The sequence below is a fragment of the Nannospalax galili genome, unplaced genomic scaffold (genome assembly GCF_000622305.1).
Source record: "Nannospalax galili isolate Female #2095 unplaced genomic scaffold, S.galili_v1.0 scaffold546, whole genome shotgun sequence".
Classification (NCBI taxonomy): domain Eukaryota; kingdom Metazoa; phylum Chordata; class Mammalia; order Rodentia; family Spalacidae; genus Nannospalax; species Nannospalax galili.
Window position 1 is genome coordinate 24,523 of NW_008355158.1, and position 24,208 is coordinate 48,730.

Here is a 24,208-nt window from a genome sequence, read left to right on the forward strand (position 1 = left end):
AAAAGTAACTAATGCCATAAGAAAAGCTTCCAATATTAGTGTTAAGTGGGAAGATCAACAGATAACAATGTATAACAAAACAAAAATGCCAAAAACTTGAATTTCTTTGGAGGGTATAATCCAAATGGTATTATCCAATATTCAGTGTAGCTCTGGGTAATACTCCATTCTCATGTCTGGTTATGCTTTTTCATAACAGGGATGGTGGTTCCTATGCTGAGATCCTACTTATAAAGAAATCAGAATTATGCCTGGGAGAATTCATTCTTTCACTCTCCTAATTTGACAATGAAAACGTGGGAATGACTTTTCTGGGAAAGCCTCCTGTCTTACCAAATCTTGTAACCAAAGTTAATCTTATGTTTTGAGATCATTTAATACTATTTATTCAATCTGCCTTCCTACTTTGTAATCAGCTTTATTTAAATTTAGCTAGCCTTTAGGAAAACAATTTAAGCAAGAATTTTATTAGGCTCAGGATTCTTCTTGTAAGTACCATTTACAAGATAAGCTAAACATATAGCTTTAATCTTACTAAGTGCCTGCTTCTGCTTCGTGGCTCATCCTTGCCCTCAGTCAAGAATAATGTATGTGTTGTGAGTGCAATATTATGAAAATATCAGTATGAAAGTGACCTTGGAAGCAAGTTGAAGGCAACAACTTATACATAGCATATGTTCAGGCTTAGGTTGATAACATCTGTTTGTGGTTTCTGTGTGCTATTCTGGGCAGCAATGACAAGGCACACTTTTTCCCTGCTTAAAGATTCTTTAAGACAAAGTTCCTCATTCCTTTTTCCCATATCATGCTGGACATACTGTTTAAATAAATACAGAAAAAGCTTTTTATTTCAGGAACAGTTCTGAGAGAAAACATAAAGGAACAGTTTGGAGAACACATCAGATGAGTCTTGGTTTAAACTACTCCCGGAGTTAGCCTTTATTCATATACCATTGCATTGTGGCATCTACAACAAAAAGAAACTAATGTATTCTAACAAATATAGTGTATAGGCAAATCAGGCATAAAACTGAAGTACAAGTCATAATTACAAACAGTCTGTCAAGGGAAGTTTTAAAACTCTAGCATATATCACATTACAAGTTGCAAACTTACCTGTTCCTGAACATCTTCATGTTCTGAATTGAGAAGTTTGATAAAAATTGGAACAGCTCCAGTTTCAATCACTACCTTGGTGTGCATGAAAGTTCCAGAAGCTATATTAGTTAACGCCCATGCAGCTTCAAACTAAGGAAGAAAAGCAAAATTGATAAAAGCAACAAAGGAAATGCCAGAAAGGAAGAATGGAATAAAAGACAAATCTGAAAGAAAGATTGACTCTTATGATTATTAAGATTCACTGTGGTCAGGTATGGTGGCCAATGCCTTTAATCCTAGCACTTGAGAGGCAGAGGCAGGTGGATCTCTGTGAAACTGAGGCCAGCCTGATCTCCATGTTGAGTTCCAGGCCAGCTAGGGATACAGGGAGACCCTGTCTCAAAAAGATAAAAAAGATTAAAAAAAAAAATCATTGTGAAGTCAGATTTTAGAAATAACCTTATTTAAGGAAAAGAAAAAAGAAAAAGAAAAAAAAAAAAAGCTACCTCCAAAAGGCTCAGAGATCATTGGAGAAGAGGAGCCAAAAGATTATAAAAGCCAGAAATTATATATGACCACAAGGAAATAGTTTCCCAGACAGGGAGTCAGTTACTCATATGAATATATAGCAATAGTGACAGTATTCACAAGTTCACAAGTCCCATGCAAGCTCAAACCATACAAAATCCCAGCATACAGAGGAAGTGGGCAAGAAACCCCAACCCATCCTAAGGAAACTGGAAAATGATGGCTGTTGGGAGGGGCAGTCTCTTTCAAGAATGGGACTCTTGGTAGATTAACCAGGCTCCAGTGGATGGAACCATACTGAAAAACATTTGAGGACACTAATTAGACTCTATAGTCCTTACTGTACATATATATACTAGACTACATCAAATTGGGTGGGGGGCAATAAGGGGAGGTGTGGCTAGGGAAGGGGATCTAAATGCCATCAATTTATGTTGTATGAAAATCAAAATAATTCAACAAAAATTTTTTTCTAATTAAAAAAAAAAAAAAAAGGATTCTTCAGCTTGTACAAAGAACCAAATAGGAATCCTGTAAGTTGATGGTCATGTTAGTCAGGGTAGTCTAAGAGACTCCTAAAATTACACAGGTTATTGCCACAGTCCTTGATTGCCTCCCAGAACCTGAAGGGTAAGTAAGACTCTAGTGCTGAAGACAGGTCACACTTTCAGACACAGGACTTGGAGAAAATCAATCAATGGTCTTACCCAGCTGTAAAGCCTAATAAACAACATCTCACCCAGCAAACTATCACTATTGGTGCAGTAGTGGCACTTTTATCTTGGGGGTAATCAACAGCTGTCTAATTGGAATTAAGGCCCACTCAATGGGAGGGAACTCATGTGTGGTACTGTAAATATAGCCAAATACACATGGCTGGAGAGGTCATAGAGTCTAGAGAAAAACCTGCTTTTGTCACGTCACTAGACCAAAGTAATTTCTTACCTTATTCTAAATATGCATCTTCATATTTACAGACAAGTGAACTTTTCACCCCTTATCAAAGAAGCCTCTTTTTGCAAGAGATGGAGATTATTACAGAGTTCCAGCAACGGTCAAACACAGCTAATAAGTATCTGAGTATCTGTGTGATACTTAACCCTAAGTGGCATACCTTCAATGCAACTTCTATACATCTATACATCTATACATCTCTATACATCTCTTCTATGCATCTCTCAACTCTCACCAGAAAGGTTTCCTTATGCAGCAAATGGCAATTAACACAGACACTCACAAATGGCCAATGTGCAGAGAACAAGAGGTCACAGCATGCTCATCCCTAATAGGACACCTATTTCAAACCTCTGCCTCCCAAGGCTGAGGAATCATTGAAGAGGGGGCAAAAAGACTGTAAGAGCGGGGGGGGGGGGGGGGATGACCACAAGGAAAGCTGGTCAGTTACTCATATGAACTCACAGCAATGGTGACAGCATGCACAAGTCCAAGTAAGCTCAAACCAGACAATATCCCAGCATAGACCTGGGGAACTATGCAAGAAATCCCAACCCAACCCAAGGAATTTTTGGCAATTGAATGGTTGTTAGGAAGGGAAAAGACAGTGCCTTACAGGGATAGGACTCTTGGTAGGCCCAGTGGATGCAACCACACTGAAGGACATTTGGGGACACAAGTCAGACACTATAGAGAATATATATATATATCACATAGAAATTCACAAAGAAGCAATCACTGTAGCTTAAAAATGTTTTGTATAAACAAGTTTCACACACACACACACACACACACACATATAAACATGAAAATTAGCGTAACAGAGACTTAGGGATTTGTTCAGCATGAAGATTTCATTATTAGTAGAGATGGGAGTAGGAGTTTGTTATTCTTCCATGCAGTAGAACCTGATAAGTTAACTCATCAATTCAATCAGAATTTTAAAATACTTAGACGTAATGGACTTTAAAAGAAGCAATTGAAAAAATCCAATATACTGCTCTTAAATAATCAACCAGCAAATATAGAAAGCAACCTAGAAATTCACAAAATAAGCAATCACTGTAGCTTAAAAAATATTTTGGAAAAAAAAATTCCAAATAAACAATTTTCACATTAATGTGTCATTGCATAACTAACCAAAAACTATCTGAAGGCATTATTAAAATAATGAAAAGAACAATTATTATGTATGGAGACTAAGAAAAAAATTAAGGGAATAATTTATATTTATGGACAATGGAGATTGAGAACTCTAACTAATTAGAAATTAGGAAATAAATGAAAAACAAGTAAAAGATTAAAAATTTCTCCTAGGTACCACTAGGAGAAAACATTAGTAAAGACCTGTAAAATCAAAAACCTACTAAACAACTGTGAAAAAATGGAATATACATCTCTAATTAAAAAAAAAAAAGTTGGAAGAAACAATACTTATCAACAGCAAAAAATCTATTAATTCTTTTGAAATCCCCATTTTTAACATTTTTATTGAATTTTTATGCATTTCACATAATACATCTTGATCATACTTAGAACCCCTCCCCCCATCTACACACCCTCCCATAGTCCCTTCACGGGGTTTCATGCATTCTGTCATGTATGTTAGGGCCTATTTGGGTCAAATTTGTGTCTTTAGATGTCCCTTGGTGTGAGTTCATCCACTGGAGCCTGGTCAACCTATCTAGTGTTACTCCCTTAAAGATCAATTTTCCCTTAACCAGTAGTGATCAGTTACCAACAGTTCTTTAGCTATGGCTGTAGCTTGTTATCCATTTCCCCACTTCAATGTTGTGTTTTTGTCCAATTTGAATTTGCATAGGTCTTGGCATGTCGTCCTCATTGCTGCAAGTTCATATGAACAAATTTCTAGCCATTTGGAAAACTCTTTGTTTCCTTGTGGTCATCCACCACCCCTGGCTCTTACCATCTTTCTGCCTCCTCTTTCACAGTGGTCCCTGAACTCTGGGTGGCAGAGATTTAATATAGGAGTCCTATCCAGGGACACCCATTTTGCAGTCTCTTATTCTCTATATTTTGAACAGCTATGGCTTTCTGTGTTAATCACCCTCTGTTGCATGAGGAAGCTTCCTTGGTGAGAGTTGAGAGATGCATTAGTATTGTCTCTGCCCACTGTTCACTATGTTCCGTGAGCCTTAGGTGTACAGGTTGCATTGTATATGTGAACTTAGGGCTGGGCATCTCATAGACACTTTTCTCTGAGTTTAACCAGTTGTGAAACTATAATAGTCTCCATCTATTGCAAAAAGCTTCTTTGATGAGTGGTGAGAGGTGTGGATCCATATTTGGCATACAGTAAGAAATTAAATTTGACTAGGGATGAGACAGATGTAGGTTTCTCTTTAAGGTCTATGCCCTCTTCATCTACTGTAGAGAAACTTGTGCAGCCATGCTTGTTGATGCTTTTCTCACAACAGCTAAGAAACAGAAACAACCTAAATATCCCTCAACTGATGACAGGCTAATGAAAATGTGGTACATTTACACAATGGAGTCATACTCAGTAGTAAAGAAAAATGAAATCATGAAATCTGCAGGTAAATTGGATAGTACTAGACACTGTTATACTAAGTGTGGTACATTTACACAATGGAGTTATACTCAGTGGTAAAGAAAAATGAAATCATAAAATCTGCAAGTAAATGGACAGTACTAGAAACTGTTATACTAAGTGAAGTAACAGACTCAGAAAAACAAGTGACATTATGTTCTCTCTCATTTGTGGATCTTAGCTCCAAATCCTTAAACGTGAGTATACATCCTGATGTAAGCACAGGAGCCAGCAAAGTGGAAAGCAACTATAGGGGTAAAGGGGAAGAAGAACAGAAGAGTAGGATAGTAGAAGACAGGTGTTATCAAGGGGGAAATGGAGAAAATGGGAGTACTTTAACTGGGGGAAGAGGAGGGAGGGTTGTACAGAAGGATAGAGAGGAGAGATAAATAATGCTTAGGTGGTGTGAAAAACTAGAGGGAAATGCATTCACTCAAAAGCCAACTTGATAAATATACATAGGAGATTATCTCAGTGCGTATGTATAACTGAAGACTATATAACAAGAAACACAGTGACACAGTGCAAGACAGGAGAAACCTCCCATTGGAGTTGTTGGTCAGGGTAGTCCAAGAGACTCCCAAAATAACACAGATTATTGCCATAGTCCTTGATTGACTCCCAAAACTTGAAGGGTAAGACCCTACCACTAAAGACAGAACATACTTCGGACACAGGACTTAGAACAATTTAGTGAGCTGACCTAAAAGCCTCCAAGGATACACTGCAAGCTGCTAAGGGAGAACACCAATCAACGGTCCAACCCAGCTGTAAAGTCTAATAACCACAACAATAACCGGTGCAGCAAATTATCTCTATTGGTACCGGAGTGGCATTTTTATCTTGGGGGTAATTAACAGGTGTCTGATTGGACTTAAAGCCTGCTCAATGGGAGGGGATTCATGTGTGTGGTACTGTAAACACAACGAAATACACCTGGCTTGAAATCCCCATTTTTATAAATCTGATATCTATTTCACATGTTTTAAAATGTATGCATGACAAACAAAAACTGTTTGAAGGACAATCTAGCTCGCAGGCCCCTCATTTGAATGCTATTATTTAGGCAAGACTAATGGTCTTAACAGAATAATATGCACTTGGGTCATAAGCATAGCATGGAGCAGTTTCAAAACCATATTGATAAATTTCATTAGGTGTGAACAAAGAGTGAATAATAAAAGCTCAAATTCCCAATGTTCTTGAATACTCTATAAATGTTATACTCTAAACCTAATAGTGATTTTTTTTGTTTTCACTTTGTCAAACTACTTTGCCCTCAAAACCACCTTCATGAATTATTCCTTACTTCCCTACAGGGTCAAATACTTTACTATGTTCCCAGGGCATTTTTTTCCCACAGATCTGTTACAGTACTAAGCATACTGTTTTACTACTTCTGAATAACTTCTGTAGGCAGGAACAGTATCTTAATTTTAGAACTACAGTACATAATATATAATAAAGTATATAATATATAATGCTTGACTCTCAAATTACCACTCAACATACCACTCAATAATTTTATTTATTCATATGCCCTTATTCCTCCTTTGATTTACTGGACTTAAGAAGCCAAATAATAGAAGTAGATTATCAACGAACCTGAGTTTTAGTCTGTATTCACTTACATAAAGCAAAGACACTAAATCTCGTAATTTCTAATCCAAAATAATTAACTTGAATAAAGCACCTTCTTACTCAGATTAGAAATATTATCAATAATTTTTCACATACATGCATATTATACATTCCTTTGTTTATGCCTAATTATTCCAAATTTATTCACTCAAGTGGACCACTACTCTCAGTTGTAAATTAAACAATTATGTCTCAAATAACAGCATTCATGTTGGGTACAGGTTGTCTCCAGTTCCTGAAACACAGGTATGATTCTATTCTATACTCTTACTTAACAAGAATATACACAGAGGCCAGCAGGGAGACCCTGTCTCAAAAAGACCAAAAAAAGTAACAAAAAGCAGCAAACAATCTTGGTTCTAGTGAGCAGGTCATCTCTTTCTGTACCAGTAAAATATTTGGAAACTTCAGTAAATTGCCATTGGTAACAAGTTATCTAGAAGACATCTTAGCATTCACTTCCACAGCATATATACTGAAACTGGAAGATACCTTAAAATATAACCATACCTAGGTTAAGAAAGAAGTAATGTTCTTTAGGACAAATCTAACTTTGATCATATTTTCAGTAGGATATATTAATTCTTTAAAAAAAAAAAAAGACAAATTTATCAGCTAAAAATGTTTTAAGAAGTAAAAACTATCTCAGCACTAAGCAGAGGCAAGGGAATCTCTGGGCTCAGAAGCCAGCCCATTCCACATAGGGACTATCAGTCAGGGCTACAATGATACCCCGTCTCAAAAAACAAGCAAAGCCAGGAGTGGTGGCACACACCTTTCATCCCACCTTGGGAAGCAGAGGCAGGTGGATCTCTGTGAGATGGAGGCCAGTCTAGACTACATAGCAAGTTCCAGGCCAGCTGGGGCTACAGGGAGACCCTGTATCAAAAAAACTCAAAAAAACCCCAAAACCCAAACCAAAAACATTAATCATTAAATCACCACTTTAATTTGAGTTTTATAAAAGAAAACAAAGTTATCAGAAGGTTCACAAATAGGGAATTAATAGTAGCAATTATTTTATGTTATACCAAACTGTTTAAACAAAATATCTAGAAGAAACGAGCATATAACCGTGCCCTAGGCAAGAGTGACACTATCTCTTCCTGTAATTGCCAAGTATTTAATGAATATTTACAATATAGTTAGAATTGAAAGAAGCTATTTTCATTAGAAACTGTCATTTCTAGAAAGGTATTAAGAAAGAAAACTGTACACTCACTTGTAAAGTACAATTTTCATTTCTTTCAAGAAATTTCACAAATCTCTGTACAACTCCTGGTTTCTGTATAACTTGATCTATTGGTGGGTTGGGTTCTAAAATTTAAAAAGAAATATTGTTACACAGACACAAAAGAATATGGATCTGATCACTGTTTCAATTAACATATGTTTCAATTTCTTTTCTTGCTGCTGTGACAATATCCTGACAAAAGTAACCTAAGGGAGAAACAAATTAGAGTTTATCATAACAGAAGTCACAGGGCAGGAGCTTAAAGCAACTGATTACACTGCATCCATCCAACAGCAACAAATGCCTGCCTCTACTCAATCCCTACTCCATTAACACAGTCCAGGATATCAATAGAGAGGAAAGGTGCTAAGCACATAGGTGGAACATCCCACCTCAATTAAAGTAATCAAGATAATCCCCTACAGGCATCTCAGAGGTACATTTCCCAGGCGATTCCAGATGTTTAAATTTTTATTTGTTTTATGCGTATGAGTATTTTGCCTGCATGTAAGTATACTATGTATGTAATGTCTGCAGAGACCAGAAGAGGGTATCGGATTCCACGGAACTGTAGTTATGGACAGGTGTTGGCCACCATGTGGGTGCTGGGAACTGAATCCGGGTCCTCAAAGGCAGCCAGTGCTCTTAAACACTGTGCCATCACTCCAGTCTCATGATTCTAGGTTTCTGTCAAGTTGACAATATGCCATGTGGCACATGAAATAGTTTTCCTAGGCTTCACTGATGTCAGTTTAAAACCCTTAGCTAGATGTTACTGAAGACAAATATTCTCATCATTGCAGTGCATTCTACTTTTTCATTAATTGCAACGATAGCAAATTAAAATATATTTCATACGTATAGGAGAATTTTGACTCAATATTCAAAATGCCAACTGAGAAAGTTCCCACTAATTCCTTATAGCAGCATCCTACACTTCCATGATCTCTCCCCCACTAGCAACCATCATTACACACTGTCTCAGTCAGATATTTGTCTAGACATTATTTATAGAAATGCTACCAAACTAACCTAAAATTCTTGAAATTTTTTTCATGAAATGCAGAAGGCTTCTAAGAATTGTAAAATTTATTGGAATTCATGTAAAATTTAAACAAAAATATTCTAAGTACTAACCAAATAAATACAAAGAAATCTTTCTTCTACCTCTGCTTCAATAAAAAGTACCCCTGTGGTTCAGTAACTGGGTATTGTTATGGGTCTTCTATTTAATTCTCTTCTTAGAAAATTTAGCTACTTTGCTAAATTCAGTTGTCACTTACCATTATCACTTATGAAAATTTATAAACCTCTTTAACTGGATTATTGTCTCCTGTGTTCCAGACCATATTTTTAAATGTCTGTAAGATGTACTGTTTTTCTAACTTTTTAAAATGTAGCATACCAAACCAAACACATACCACTATTACTCTTTACTCTTGCCTGTGGCCAACACTCTCCAACTGTCTAACTGCCCATCTAGTCACACAAGACAAAATTCTCATTCTCCCTTCTGACTTCTGCAAAGCTGATTAAGACATATCCCATAAATTTTGTTCAGGTAGTCTAAAACAAAGTTTAGATTCTTCAAAATGTTAATTCTATACCCTATCTTTTTTTAAAATTTTGATTTTATGTGTATGTGTGTACTGCCTGCATGTATGTAGGTGCACATGTGTCCTGCAATGCCCACGGAGGTCAGAAGAGGGCACTGGATCCTCTAGGACTGAAGTTACAGATGGTTGTTAGTCGCTGCGTGGGTGCTGGGAATTGAACTCAGGTCCTCTGCAAGAGCACCAGTGCTCTTAGTGGCTCAGCCATCTCTCTGGCCCTCCATACTCTTATCTTAGTGCTTGTTCTAATTACAAGCTATCAATAAATTTTTAATCCTTTTACTATGCACCATTAAAAAGATCAGGCTGGGCGTAGAGGCATATACCTTTAATCCCAGCACTGAGAAGCATAAGCAGGCAAATTCGAGGCCACTCAGAGCTAGATGAGACCCTATTTCAAAAAAAAAAGAAAAAAGCAATTGCAAAAATATACTAACATGCTGGGATTAAAAGAAAAGAAGTCATTCTTGATTTTATTACGTCAGCCTGGAAAATTTTTTTTAAAAAGGAAAACAAAAGTTAAATATATTGATAAAAGGATAACTTAAAATTGGTAATTTCTCCTTTACAAAGTTTTTTTACATTTACTTATTTATTTTGTGTGTATGTGGGTTTATGTGTATGTACATGCCACTGTGCAAGTGTGGAAATCAGAAGACAACTTGCTAGAGTTAGCTCTTTCCTTCACTCATGTGGGTTCTGGGGCTCAAGCTCTGGTCATTAGGCTTGGTAGCAAATGTCTTTACCCACTGAGCCATCTCACCAGCCCCCATTTTGTATCTGTTCTACAATATAATCACTTTTTCTACATAAGAAAGCAAAGACAAAAAGTCTTAGAATCCATGCTGACCTAACCACAAGACTTCATTCATTCTTCATGTTAGTAAATTTTATCTTTCTTACAAAAATAAGTTAGCTAATCCAAGGGCATTTACAAAATCTTATCAGTTCATAAACCCAATTCCGTACTATTAGAATTACCAAGTCTATGAATTCTACATATGAAAAATTCAACAAAGGCTTAAATTTTATGAAAGCTTTTTTAAAAGTTATTTATTTTTATTTTATGTGTATTATGGGTGGCCTGCCTGCGTGTATGCATATACCACATGTATGCCTGGTGCCTGCAGAGACAAGAAGGTGTTAAATCTCCTGGAACTAGAGTTAGAGATAGTTGTTAGATGCCACATGGGTGCTAGGAATTGAACCTGGGTCCTCTGCAAGAACAACAAGGTACTCTTAACTGCTTAGTCAATTCCTCAGTCCCAAAGGCTTGGATTTTATGACGAATGACTATAAATGCAATATTAAATTGGATAAATAAATAAATTGGCATTATGAATTATAAAAAGCCAGTAAATAAGAAAAGAGGTGCAATGTTGTGTATCTGACAGTACTTAGAAAGCTGAGGCAGGAGGTTAGAGACTGAGGCCAGCCTGAACTACACTGCGAAAACTGAGTAAGCAAAAAGTATGTGAGCCAGGCGTGGTGGCACAGACCTGTAATCCCAGCACTCGAGAGGCAGAGACAGGCAGATTTCTATGAGTTCAGGCCAGCCTGGTCTACATCGCAAGTTCCAGGCCAGCTAGGGCTAAAAGACCAAAAAAAATTTTTAAATGTATATGTGACTAATACTTAAGAATTTATGGCCTTATTTATTGGTAACAGGATTATTTCTATTTTTATATTTCCTTCATTATATTCTTTTAAATTTTTAATTTTTCTACAAAATGTTTAACCATGTTATTTTTAAAATACATTTTTGGAGACACGGTCATACTATGTAGCCCTCGCTGGCCTAGAACTCACTATGTAGATCAGGCTGGCCTCAAACTTAAGAGATCCTCCAGTCTCTGCTTTTGAAGTGCTGGGATTAAAGGTGTATGCCACCATGTCTGGCTAAGATACATCTTAAAGAGAAATTAAGAACTGTTTCTGGCAAAAAAAAAAAAAGTATCTCAAAATAAAATGCATATATAAAATAAATCTCTACTGCTAACATTCAATAATGTCAAAGAAGCATACTAAAAATAATTCTTGCCTTTAGAAAGCAGCTTTCTAAATTTCTGTGTTGCTGTTAGCTGCTGTTCAGCATTATTGGAAAAAATCATCTGAATCATATCTGTGGTAATCACTTCTTCCTAAAACATACACAAAAAATAAAATCAGCATTTAAATATTTTGCAGAAATATTATTTACATTATTTGGTGTGTATAGTACCTCTGAAATATTACTGAGGTATAATTCATAATAAATTCTGAGTTTTTGTAAACTATACCTCTGGAATGGGCACAGTGGAGCTGATGTCTGGATCCTGGATGGGGCTCTCTAGCATACAGTAATCATTTCTGGGCAAGGAGACATTTCTGCGTTTGAACAGCTACAATAAAGAGAAATCACTTTATACTCTGAGCTTCCTAAAAAACATTCCATTGTCAAAAAATTCCATTTTTCATTTGAATGAATAAAACAGCTTTTATACCCGGGCATGGTGGCACACGCCTGTAGTCCCAGCACTTGGGATGCAGAGGCAGGCAGATCTCTGTGAGTTCAAGGCCAGCCTGGTCTACATAGTGAGTTCCAGGACAGCTGGGGCTACAAGGGAGATCCTGTTTCCAAAAAAAAAGACAAAAAACACCCAAACAAACCAAAAAAACAGTTTTTATATTTTAAAATATTAAAGCTATGTTTTATAGGATTTGAAAAAGCATACATTTCGGTACTGGATTATAAAATGTTGAAGAATTTTTCTAAGAAAATCCTGATTAAAAGGTAATCCTTTTAAACATGTTATACAATTTATATGTTATACAGAGTAAGCATACCAATTAACAAGCAGTAAGAACAGGGGTGTGGTAGTGCACGTCTGTAATCCCAGCACCTGGGAGGTAGAGGCAGGAGGACCAAGAATTCCGGGTCATTCTCAGCTACAAGAGAATTTGAGGCCATCCTGAGCTATATGAGGCACTATCTCAAGCAAAACAAAACAAGCAATAGGGGAAAACTCTTAGGTGAAACAGCCCTATACTTGTTAATTCCAGAATGCCTAAAATCAGAAAAAAAAGAGGGGAAAAAATGATACCGTGAAGATTTGCAGGCACATAAATCAAAACTGAGAATAAATAATGCTTTGATAGGTAAATAAATACAGCTGTTTTTCTGCACATACTTTTTTTCTTCAACAGATTTTCAGGGTTTCTTTAAGATGCTACAGACAAGACCTGACAAATCATAATCACACTTCCAAAGCAGGCCCTTTTGTATTTTCTTCACTGGTCCTTTTCACACATCACTTTTAATTTGTAAATGTGAGGACCACTCTTTCTATTAATTCATAAATATTTATAAATCTAAGTACATCTTGGAATGAAGAATGTTGAGATGTGCTCTCTGAATGACTTTCTAGTCTTTATATCTCACATATAAAGTATAAAAAGAGGAGGCTATCAAATCTGGCTACCGGAAGCACAGGAGAACCTGGAAAGAAGATTAACTGACTTAAGGCCTATGAAATCCACAAATAAGTATGTGTTTTCTGGGAGAAATTCTACACTGAAAACAAGGTGATCTCAATGATTCAAGAGTAAATATTTTTTAGGAGAGAAATATGGTAACATAGAATTTATTAGTACAAGAGAAAAGTCGTTCTTGTGAGCAACTAAAAATAGTACAGGATTATAACTGTGGATTTACAAATATTCCTGAAAGCTAACTAAAGAATAGATTTAGCAATAATTTTCTAAAATACTTTTCTATTTAGAATTATCTTAAAAATAGCAATAATGAACCTTTAAACCTCTATATGATAATTTTTCTCTGTTAAATTATCTAAAATCACCTACCTGTTCTTCCCTTTTTTGTTTTCGAAGCTGTATTCCTTCTTCTTCTCTTCGCCTACGCATCTCTTGAGGATTCAGAGCTTTATTCTTATAACTTTTCATTCTATAGTTATCCTTCCCTGGGCTAGCCATGGAATCTTAAAAGAAGAAAATAGAAAGGGGTAACTGACAGGGATAATTCTAAATATAAGAAGAGGCTTATTTTAGGCAACTAAACTCAAACTCATTGACTATACAGATCAATAAAACCCACTTCAAAACTTACAAAGAATATAGTTTTGCTGTGGCTACAGGGAAACCTTGTCTCAAAAAGACCAAAAAAAAAACCACAAAAAAAGATTCATGTTGAAATATGATTGCGGATATAGTGGTATTGTTTCCTTTAAGAGGAATGGATGTCTTTTTGTGGAAATACGTTACTGGAGTAGGTTATTACAAAGTAGGTTGGCAACTTTACCCCCTTCCTCTTCTACTGATGTTTGTCAGCTCTCCTGCTGTCTATGAATCAGCTTGAGGCCTCCATTACAGATCTAGTATCTGTTGGCACCTTCCCAGACTCCAGATCTGTGACCTAAATAAACCTCTTAGTAAATTGCCCTGGGGCTGAAGAGATGGCTCAGAGATTAAGAGCGTTGATTGCTTTTGCAGAAGACCTGGGTTGGATTCCTAGCACACATGTGGTGGCTAACAACCATCTGTAACTCCAGTTCCAGGGGATCTGACACCTCTGACCTCCATGGCATAAAAAAAATACACATTAAAAAAGTAAATAGTAAATCACTCAGGTCTCAGGTGGTCTGTTAAAGCATCAGGAAACTAAGACCAATAAATAATTTCTAAAATATTTGGATATTTTGCTCCAATACTGATAAAAGAATAAGTGTATTTTTTTTTTTTTTTGGTTTTTTTGGGCCAGGGTCTAAAGCCAAAAAAAAGAACTCACTATGTAGACCAGGCTGACCTCGAACTCACAGAGATCCAATGCCTCCAGCTGCCTCCACCTCCCAAGTGTTGGGATTAAAGTCATGTACCACCATGACCAGCCCTCAACATGAATTTTGGCAAGGACAAATCACATTCAAACTATAGCATTATTAAACAACAGTTATGGTCTACACAGACATCATACTTATTCCACAGATTAAGATTTCTATGACTTTATCCTCTGAGGTATTTTACATTTTTCAAGGAGCTGTACCTTTCAATTACTGTCAGTCAGAAAAATCATGAACTACCTGGGACCTGGGTTCAAATCCCAGCACCCACATGGCAGCTAACAACTGTCTGTAACTCCAGTCCCAGGAGATCTGACAGCCTCTTCTGACCTCTGCAGGCACTGCACAACTCGGGTGCACTTACCTACATGCAGGCAATACACACACATAAAAATAAATAAATAAATAAATAAACAAATAAATAAATAAATAAACTTCTAAATACAGCTAGCAAAATCAAGAAACAGTATTATATAGTCCTATTTTCAATAAAACACGGTATTAGCATCAATAAGCACCTCAAATATTTACTGGGGTCTTGGTTCTTTCACTTACTTAAGGTATCACCAAGGCCATATAGGACACTGAGCTATGACTGTATTAGTTCTTTTGAAACAATAAAATACTTGCACATTTTATTTCTAAAGTTTTGTCACATGTGTATTTTAAAACACTAACACGAGTATTTTAGGGGCTGGAGAGACGGCTCAGTAGTTAAGAGCACAGCTGCTGTTGCAGAAGACCCTGGTTTGGTTTCCAGCATCCACATGGCAGCTCAAGGGATCTGATGACCTCTTCTGGTCCCATGGACACTGAAAGCATGTGGTACACTTACGTACATGCAGACAAAACATTCATACACATAAAATAAAAATAAATCTTTTTAAAAACACATATGGTGGTGCACTCCTTTAATCCCAGCACTCAGGAAGCAGAGGCAGGTAGATCTCAGTAAGTTGGAGACCAGTCTGGTTTCCATAGTGAGTTCCACATATCTGAAACACACATATTAGTTTTACCTTCAGAAAATTATAAACCTCTTAATATACCAACATTACCCTGATATACGGTAGGAATACTAAAATATTGATGTTATAATTTATTCTTGGCTTACACATGAAGATTAAGATGTAGTCTAAAGCAGTATTTCCATGTAACTTAAATGTGACAGATTTTTAGTGACTACATATTATTTTGGTGAGTTTGAAGGACATATCCATGCCTGTCCAGAGAATGATATAATCAATTGGCTTATGATGTAAGCACAAGAAAGGCCTTCTTGTATCCGCATCTCTGCTATAAGATGATGACTAATGAGTCTTCAGATCTTACTGTAAGTAATGAAGTACACTAAAGCATATGCATTAAGTCCTGTGAGGGCTCAAAAGAAAGTGATTAGTTATTCCTTAGGGAGCTCAAAAAGGCTTCACTGTTACTCTATGTTAACAGATGAAAAAGGAAAAAGAGGAATAAACATTTCATTATAAAGACAAAAGATTTGGAGTAAGCCTGGTATAAACACTGAGCTGTAAGGAATTCAATGTGCCTCATCAAGAGGTCTAATGGAAAAAGAGACAGGCAATAAAGCTATAAAAGTAAAATACTGGTTTCTCCAGTCCAGTCAAGGAACTTCAACTTGATCCTATGAAACAGAACTAAAAAGATTAAAGGGAGAAAAACAAGTGAAATTGCAATGAATAATCCAATATTCCACTTCAAACTACTAGTAAAAGACAACTAAAAGACACCCCAGGTAAGCAAAAAGATCGAAAATAATTAAGAATAGAGCTGGGCATAGTGGCACACACCTTTAATCATAGCACTTGGGAGACAGAGGTAGGCTGAGCTCTGAGAGATCAGCCTGGTCTACCTGGGCTATCTAACAAGTTCTAGGCCAGCTAGAGCTACAGAGTGAGACCACCTCAAAAAAAGAAAGAAAGAAGGGGGAGGAAGGGGAGAAAGGGACAGGAAAGCAAAGGGAAAGGGGAAAGGAAAAAGGAAAGGAAAAGAAAAAGAGGAAAGGAATGAGGGAAAGGGAAAAAAGAGAAAAGAAAAAAGAAATTAGAACAGAAGTCAAGCTGGGCCTGGAGTTAGGAAGTTGTTTTAATAGTTCAGGGGAAAAAAAGAGAAGACGATCTAAGCCAAAATGATAGAAATGGAAATACAAAGACAGGTTGGAGTCCAGAAACCAAACAAATTTAACCTGCGGGTAGTGAGTGGGGAAGAAGAGAAATGAGCAACTGAGGATGGTTTCTAGCTTGAACCAGTTTTCAGTATTACAACAAAACAACAAGACAAAGTACATAGCTGGAGGACTGGAGTAGCTGTTGTTTTGTTTGCTGGTTGTTTCTGAAAAAAGGATAATGAATTCAACTTTTAAATTTACATATAGTAAAACTCACTTTGGGAATATAATTTTATGAATTTAACAAATGCATAAACATAAGATCATTACAGTTAAGACAGAACAGCAGCTTCACTGGCACTGTTCAAAAACTCAATGCTATATATAGGTCTCTATCAAGATTTCTCCCTTCCCACTCCCCATGGTTCACATCTGGCAGCTACTGACTTGCTCTTTAGCCATACAGTTCTGGTGTGTCTGAATATCATATAAATGTAATCATCTGGCATATAGCGATCTTTTTAATCTAGCACTTTTAGAAATACCTATGTTATTAGCATATAAAGTTTGTCCCTTCTTATTGCTGAGTAGCACTTCACATAAAAGATAACATAGTCTATTCATTGACCAGTTGGAGGATATTTGGGTGGTTTCCAGTTTTAAGTTGTTACGAATGTTAAATGTGCTACAAATACTTGTATACAGGCGTTTATCTTGTATTCCTAGAAACAATGTATGAGAGTTCCAGCTGCCCCGCATTTTGTCGCCATTTGGTATTGTCAAGATTGATGTTGATGTTAACTGCAGACATTTTAATAGATTACTATTGACTTTAGGAGACTCTGTTTTGAGTTACAGATGGTTAAAGATATAGGTCAAACTATAAGACAAAATCATCCAATATCATGTAATATGAACAGGGCTGAAGAGATGGCTCTACAGTTAAGAGCACATAAAGCCTCTCCAGAGGACCTGAGTTCTGTTCCTGAGCATCTACATCACAAATGCCTGTAACTCCAGCTCCAAGGGAATCTGATGTCTCTGGTCTCTGCAGGTACTGCACTCATATGCACACAACCTACTCACAAATACATGCCAAATTAAAAGTAAAAAGTAGACTTGAGGGCTGGAGAGATGGCTCAGCAGTTAAAAGCACTGGCAGCTCTTGCAGAAGACCTAGGTTCAAATCCTAGCACCCACATGGCAGCTAACAAGCTTCAGTAACTTGAGTTCCAAGGGATCTGATGTCTTCTTCTGTCCTCCCAGGGCACTGCACGACACATGTGCACTTACATGCAAGCATAAAACATATACACATAAAAAGCAAAAAGAAATAGGACAGAAAAGGAAAATAAAAAATATAGAAGGGAGTTGGAGAGAAAAAGAAGTTATTTGAGTTGTAAAAGCACTAATAACACACCCCTAATTTATTTTACTCACTGATTCATTAAGCAAATAAGTCAAGTACCAAACCAGGCAACAAATTTAGTAATCAGAGGTCAATGGTAAAGATAGTGAAACAAATGTCACTACTGGTGGAGCTCAAGTCAGAACATAAGAGACTAAGGATCTCAGAATGAAATAAAAGGTACTTTGTGGATTGGAGGTGTAGCTCAGTGGTAGTGCATGCTCAGGATGCATAATGCATTTATACCTGGTCAAATACATTTTCAAACTATTTAATGGATTTCAGTAATACATTATGTACCTACAAACAATAATTAGAAATTTCTCAAATTTATTAATAAAAAAGTTTGCAGTATTCTCTATTTTCTATTATTAAAAATCTGGAGAGATGGCTTAGTGGTTAAGAGTGTATACTGCTCTTACAGAGAACCTGAACTCAGTTCCCAGCACCAACAGTTCCACTGGGATCCAATGCCTCAGGCCTCCATGGGCGCCTGCACTCATGTTCATGTTCACATACACATACACACACACACACACACAGAGACACAATTTAAATATAAATCTAAAAACAAAAAATCTAATTTCACTAAAAGCTAAGGCTTAGATAGGAAAACAAGACTAAACTAGACCTCAATATTAGTTGTTAAAATAAGTAGAAAATAAGCTATCTCTCCAGGTCCTTTGATGCTCATTTTTATACATGCATTACTATCTTAATCTATTACCCCATCCAAAATTCACAAAACTAGCAAATTTCTAAAAGCAATCAATTAAAACAGTAAACTATGAGAAGTTCTAATCTTCTCACATGTGACTGGATAGATCACTTTGGGGGCTTCTCAGCCACTATACTCCTGCATTCTAGACACTACTTCTTTAGATTACTAGTCAACTACATTAAAACATTTCAATATAAATTTGCTATCCAAATAAAATGTAGCATTAAGACCACATAGATCATTTTCTTTTTTTTTTTTTCTTCTATAATACTTTCTACATTTCTGTCATCTTCAAATGTTAAGGTCAAGGAAAATAATCACAAATTTTGTCACTGGAAAGTAAGTTTTTTTAGACTGTACTTCAAAGGTTAGGATTTGGTAAGAGTGATTTGAAATAGAACTGATATTCAGACACCTTACAGTTGCCAAACTGAAGTGTGTGTGGGGGTGTCCATTCATAAATTTAACCAGTTCTTAAACACATAAGTGGGCTACAGAAATGGCTCAGTGGTTAAGAGCACTAGCTGCTCTTGCAGAGGACTTGGGTTTGGTCCCCAGCACCCACAGGGTAGCTAACAACCATCCTTAACTCCAGTTCTGGGGGAATCTGACGCCCTCTTCTGACCTCCGTGGGCATTGCACGACACAGGTGCACTTACATACATGCAGGCAATACACTCATACACATAAACTAATAAATAAAATGTTTTACAAAAGAAAATGACAAGCCTGTACAGGGCGGAAAGGGTCAACTTAAGAGCCCCTCCCACCGAACACACTACTGAGATAGAAAGCAGAGTTCCTTGCTCTCCTAGAAAACATCTTTCCTACAAAATCCTAGTCATTATTGTGTACTGAAGTTGAGACAAATCAGAGGTCCTTTCAGTCTTTTACCGTTTTTTTTAATATACATTTTTGATGTGCACAAAAATCTCAAGAGTAAATGTCACGTTCTTTGACGTATCACTACGCCCTTTCACTGCTTTCAAATGCTTACATCTATCATGCATCACTTTTTTATCTTGGAGCAGAGACGGCTGACAAAGGCGTGGAACACAGGGTCGCCGGCGTCCAGATGGAAGGCGAGCCTGCTTGGATGCGGGTCGGAGCGTCCCCGGGTTCACCTGTCTCCTCGGCAGGCACTGACGTTTCCGTACGGTGGCAGCCTCTGGACAACGCGATCGGTACATACCAAAAACAACCAAGAAATGGGGAGCCGGGAAGAAGTAGAGCAGCACAGCGGGGAGCCATAGAGGGGCGCGACCTGCTGCCACGCCCCCACGACTGCGGCCCGCCGGGAGCCAGAAACCCGAGGTCCGAGCCCTTCCCGGAAATTAGATGCGCAGAACAGCCTCTGACGGCCCGCACTCCCGCCGGCGGCCTGCGTCACTCCCACTTACCCATTCAAGAGGTCCTCTCCGGCTCCGGGACTTGCAGTCCTCGTCGTCGACGTCGACTGCAGACACAACAGGGCAGACGCTCCTCCTAGAGGGTGTCACCCGGCAACCCGGCTGGCAACCAAAGATGGCTGCCACCGGCGCCCCTTCCTCAGACCCCAGCCGGCTCCCAGAAGCCCTTGCACGCGCGACGGCAGCCGGGGGCGTGGTCGCGACGGCCGGGGGCGTGGTAGCGGCAGCGAGGGGCGTGGCGGCGGAGGGCGTGGCCGCAGGGCTCTCATCCAACCTCTGAGGGTAGCTGCTGCGGACCACTGGATCTTGAGTTACCTGTGCGCTGGGCTTGCAGATTGTCACTAGTCCCTAGGTGTACTGCAAGGGCAAGCTCTTTCGTCCATTCATTCATCTATCTATCCGCCCCACAATACTGTATTGAGAGTGATTCGTGTGCCAAGCAACAGTTTTGTTTAGATAACAGACCTAGCACTCAAATCTGAAAACCAAAAGCAAAGCAAACAAAAAACCCATGGCTCATGGAAGTCCCACACAGACTTTTGCCTTCGGGTTCACTAACTTCTTCCAACGTGTTTCTTTCTCTCTTTCTCTCTCTCTCTCTCTCTCTCTCTCTCTCTCTCTCTCTTATTTTCCTAGCTTTAAAATTTTTATCTTGAGACAAGGTTTTTGGCTTGGTTTGGTTTTGAGACAAACTCTTGTTATGAAGCGCTGGTTGGCCCAAAACTCACCACTTAGCTCAGATGGAATAGCCTTGAACTATTTGCAGTCCTCATGCTTCAGTCTCCTGAGTGCTTTTTCAAGGTTTTTATTTGATATTCTTTTAAGCAGTTTATATTCTATAACACTTGCAGGTTTTTGACAAATGTAGTCTGTCCATGCCGAGGGTAGCTCTGGGTGAACAACTCTAAATTATAACAAACCCACATAAAGCCCATAATCCACCGTGAAGAGGCTGAAGCAGTGTGAAAACAGAGTTCCAGATGTAATGCTAAGCACAGGGATAGGCAAGGTAAATGGCAGGATTCCTGCCTGCAATGTATTGGGGGGGGGGGGCGTTGAAATCGTCTTCTCTGCCAATTAAAGAATTAAAACGCAGGAAAGAAGTGTTAGAGGAAATCTGGGAGTCCCAGCAGAATCGTCATGTGATACCTGGGAAATCAGTGTCCTCTCTTGGGGTTCTTAGCCTCATTAATAAAAGAATTTAAGAATGGACACAAATGGAAGCTCAAGGACAAGAATGTTATAGGACAGAGTTCGTTTAAAAAAAAAAAATCACCAACACCACTTTAAGAAAAGTAGCAAGGTAAATTTTAATTTTCAACCGGCTGGGCTATCTCGGGAGTAGAAGCAGCCCTGATGATTGTCAGGTCAGAGTTTTTATAGGATTACAGAATTATTATTAAAACAGGACATTTGTGAACCAATCAGGTTTGTACAACATAGCAGAATTTTGACTCTATTAATCAACAACCAATCAGACAAGTGATACAGTCATATAACTTGACAATCAAATTTGTGACCTTAAAACTAGCCAACTGTTTTAGCCATAATAAGTATAATAAGACAGTCAAGGTAAATGACTTCTAGGTGGTCATACAATAACAAGGTAACAAGGGTGGTCTTATGGCCTGTGTCAAGATGACCCAAAATAGCAAGCAGATTACAGAAGCAAAAACAAGCTGGTTAGTCAGATGTATAATGTCTGGAATTAGCACATTCCATGGTTCATGGCTAGGACAATTTTCCAAGGCCCAAGGTTGCCCCCCTTTTCCTTTTGGTGTGGAGCAAAGTTGCTGCTAAAATGACTCTGAACAAAATGGACTAACTTGGGGAAGTTTGCTAAGCCAGTTCAAAGAACGGACTCAACTGGACTTGAACAGACTCTCAGGTTATAGCATTTAAAAGGAAAACTCCAGGACAGGCAAGTTGTAAATCTCGAAGCTGCCAGAAAGAGAGGAGGATGAAGTAAAGAAGGAACAAAAGCTTGAGGTAAGTGGCCTGGAGGTCAGCCTCTTGGGGCAGGCAGCCATAGGCCTGGGAGGGGAACTTCAGAAAAAGAGCGAGGAAGCCCAAAGCATTATTTAGAGAGCTTAAAAGCATGCTTAGAGGCTGGGAGAGGTGGTGCAGGCCTTTAATCCCCAACACTCCAGAGACAGAGGCAGGAGGATCTCTGTGAGTTCAAGGCTTGTGTGGTCTACACAGTGAGTTCCTTGCCAGCTGGGGCTACAGGGAACCCTGTGTCAAAAAAGACTCCCAAAAAAATGCATGCTTAGGGCTTAGGATGAACTTGCAATAAGGGACTTCAGAGGACACTAACTTGACTTGATAGGCCTTAACATAAATGACAGAATGCATGAAATCCAGTAGGGGCCTATAGGAGGGTGCCAATGGGGAAGGGGGCATAAAGATGATTAAGGTGTTGTATATGAAATACACAAAAATTCAATTAAAACGTTTTAAAAAAGCATGCTTAGGCTGTAGCCAGCATCCAAAAGAGGAAAAAAGAGAAGAAATAGTTGCACCTTTGAACAGCAAATGGAGCCAGTGGAAGTTCATGATGGCTTGGTTTGTAGGGGCTACACTAAGACATGGCAATTCTAGGAGGAAAAAGCACATTATCTTAAGGTGAACCTGCTTTCTTAAGGGTGGTCTCCTAGCCAGGTGCCCTTCCTGCCCCTTAAGGGAGGAAACAAGGACACATCTCCACCTAGAGGGAGATTCCATTCTTTACAAGTCATGAAGACAAATAGCCTGCTATGTTCACTAGCTGAAAAATAGAGAAGAAAAGTGATTCTTTGTCCATATGTTGACTGAGAAGGGAAGCTTAGCAAAAGAAACCTGGACAAAATTTTGAACTCAATAGTGTAACTGGTCTGCTTGGTAGAGATGAATATATTCTAAAGAGATGCTTGCTCCCATCTTTGGCTATCAGACTACTGAAAAAATGGATGCCAAGAAATTAAAATTTCACCAGAAATCTCCTGCTGGGTGATGCCCTGGGAGCAGCTAGTAGAGGAACTTGTCTCCTGGAGAAAGATTTACACCTTGTCAGATAACCTTTCAAGAAAGACTAACCTTACAAGGGTTGCTTGGAGTTGAGGAAATGCTGAGAAAAGCAGGGGTCCATGCCTTGGCCAGACTGCTTCATTATGCTTATCTCTTGACTTGTATTTAAACCCTATCCCCTTGTCAGGATCCCAAAGATGGATTGGGGGAAGGAGGTGCTGGATCACTTTGTCCCTCTTCCCAATATGGCCACATTGACTAAATCTCTTTTTTCTGCTTTTCACTATCAATTTTGCTCTTTTGATTGGCTTCTTGGGGCACAGGCTGTGACCCCAAGTCTACTAACAATAGGACTGTATCTGGCTTAAACACTTAGCCACTCCCTCCCTTTCTTATGCCCCCCTACACACACACCTCCTAAAAAACTAAGCAAATAAACAGTGTTTCTTATGAGAACCCTTGGGGTTATCTTGCATCTACCAGGATAAAAAGTATCATCTCAAGAATCATAATGTATTTAGTAATGAACACAGGTGAAATAACTATCCTACTTTGTATACCCACCTTAGGTAATCAGACTCTCAAGTATTTAGAGTTTCCCTCAAGGAATCACCTTCTAGTAGAAGAAAAGGCTGAAGCTCTAAGAGGAGTATCCAGAAGAGGAGCTTCTCTCCTAGAAAAAGATTTACAACTTGTCAGATGACCTCACAGCAGAGACTGACCTTGCAGGAGAGGTGTGAAACTCACACATTGGTGGGCAGGGGACCACAACTTGCTAAACTGCCTTCTTTTTAAACCCTACCCTCATGTTGGAGTCTTGGCGATAGAGTTGGTTGCGGGGGGGGGAAAAATTCCTGGAACTTTGTCTCACTTCCCATTGTGGTCACATTGAATAAATCTCTTTTTCTGCTTTTCACTATTAACTTGAGGTCTTTTAATTGGTTTATTGAGGATGGATGGCTAAATCTAGCTTGTTGGGACACAGACTGTGACTCTAAATCCAATAGCAGTGATCTTAGTTACTTCTTACATTGATTTATTTCCACCTCTTTTAGGTGTAGATT

The 24,208-nt window shown here is 38.3% G+C and overlaps 1 protein-coding gene across 1 annotated transcript in view; it reads right to left on the reverse strand.

Annotated features, from left to right (window-relative positions):
* Nucleotides 1–20,292, reverse strand: part of LOC103749328 (importin subunit alpha-6) — a 36,809-nt gene extending 16,517 nt beyond the window's left edge. The window contains exons 1-7 of the mRNA XM_029555599.1: nucleotides 20,130–20,292; nucleotides 19,727–19,897; nucleotides 13,484–13,617; nucleotides 11,920–12,021; nucleotides 11,682–11,781; nucleotides 8,016–8,110; nucleotides 1,117–1,248 (exon numbers count right to left, since the gene is read on the reverse strand). Coding sequence (XP_029411459.1) covers nucleotides 1,117–1,248; nucleotides 8,016–8,110; nucleotides 11,682–11,781; nucleotides 11,920–12,021; nucleotides 13,484–13,617; nucleotides 19,727–19,897; nucleotides 20,130–20,133 — 738 coding nt within the window. The 5' untranslated portion in view covers nucleotides 20,134–20,292. The remainder of the gene's footprint in view (nucleotides 1–1,116; nucleotides 1,249–8,015; nucleotides 8,111–11,681; nucleotides 11,782–11,919; nucleotides 12,022–13,483; nucleotides 13,618–19,726; nucleotides 19,898–20,129) is intronic.
* Between the last annotated feature and the right edge of the window lie 3,916 nt (nucleotides 20,293–24,208).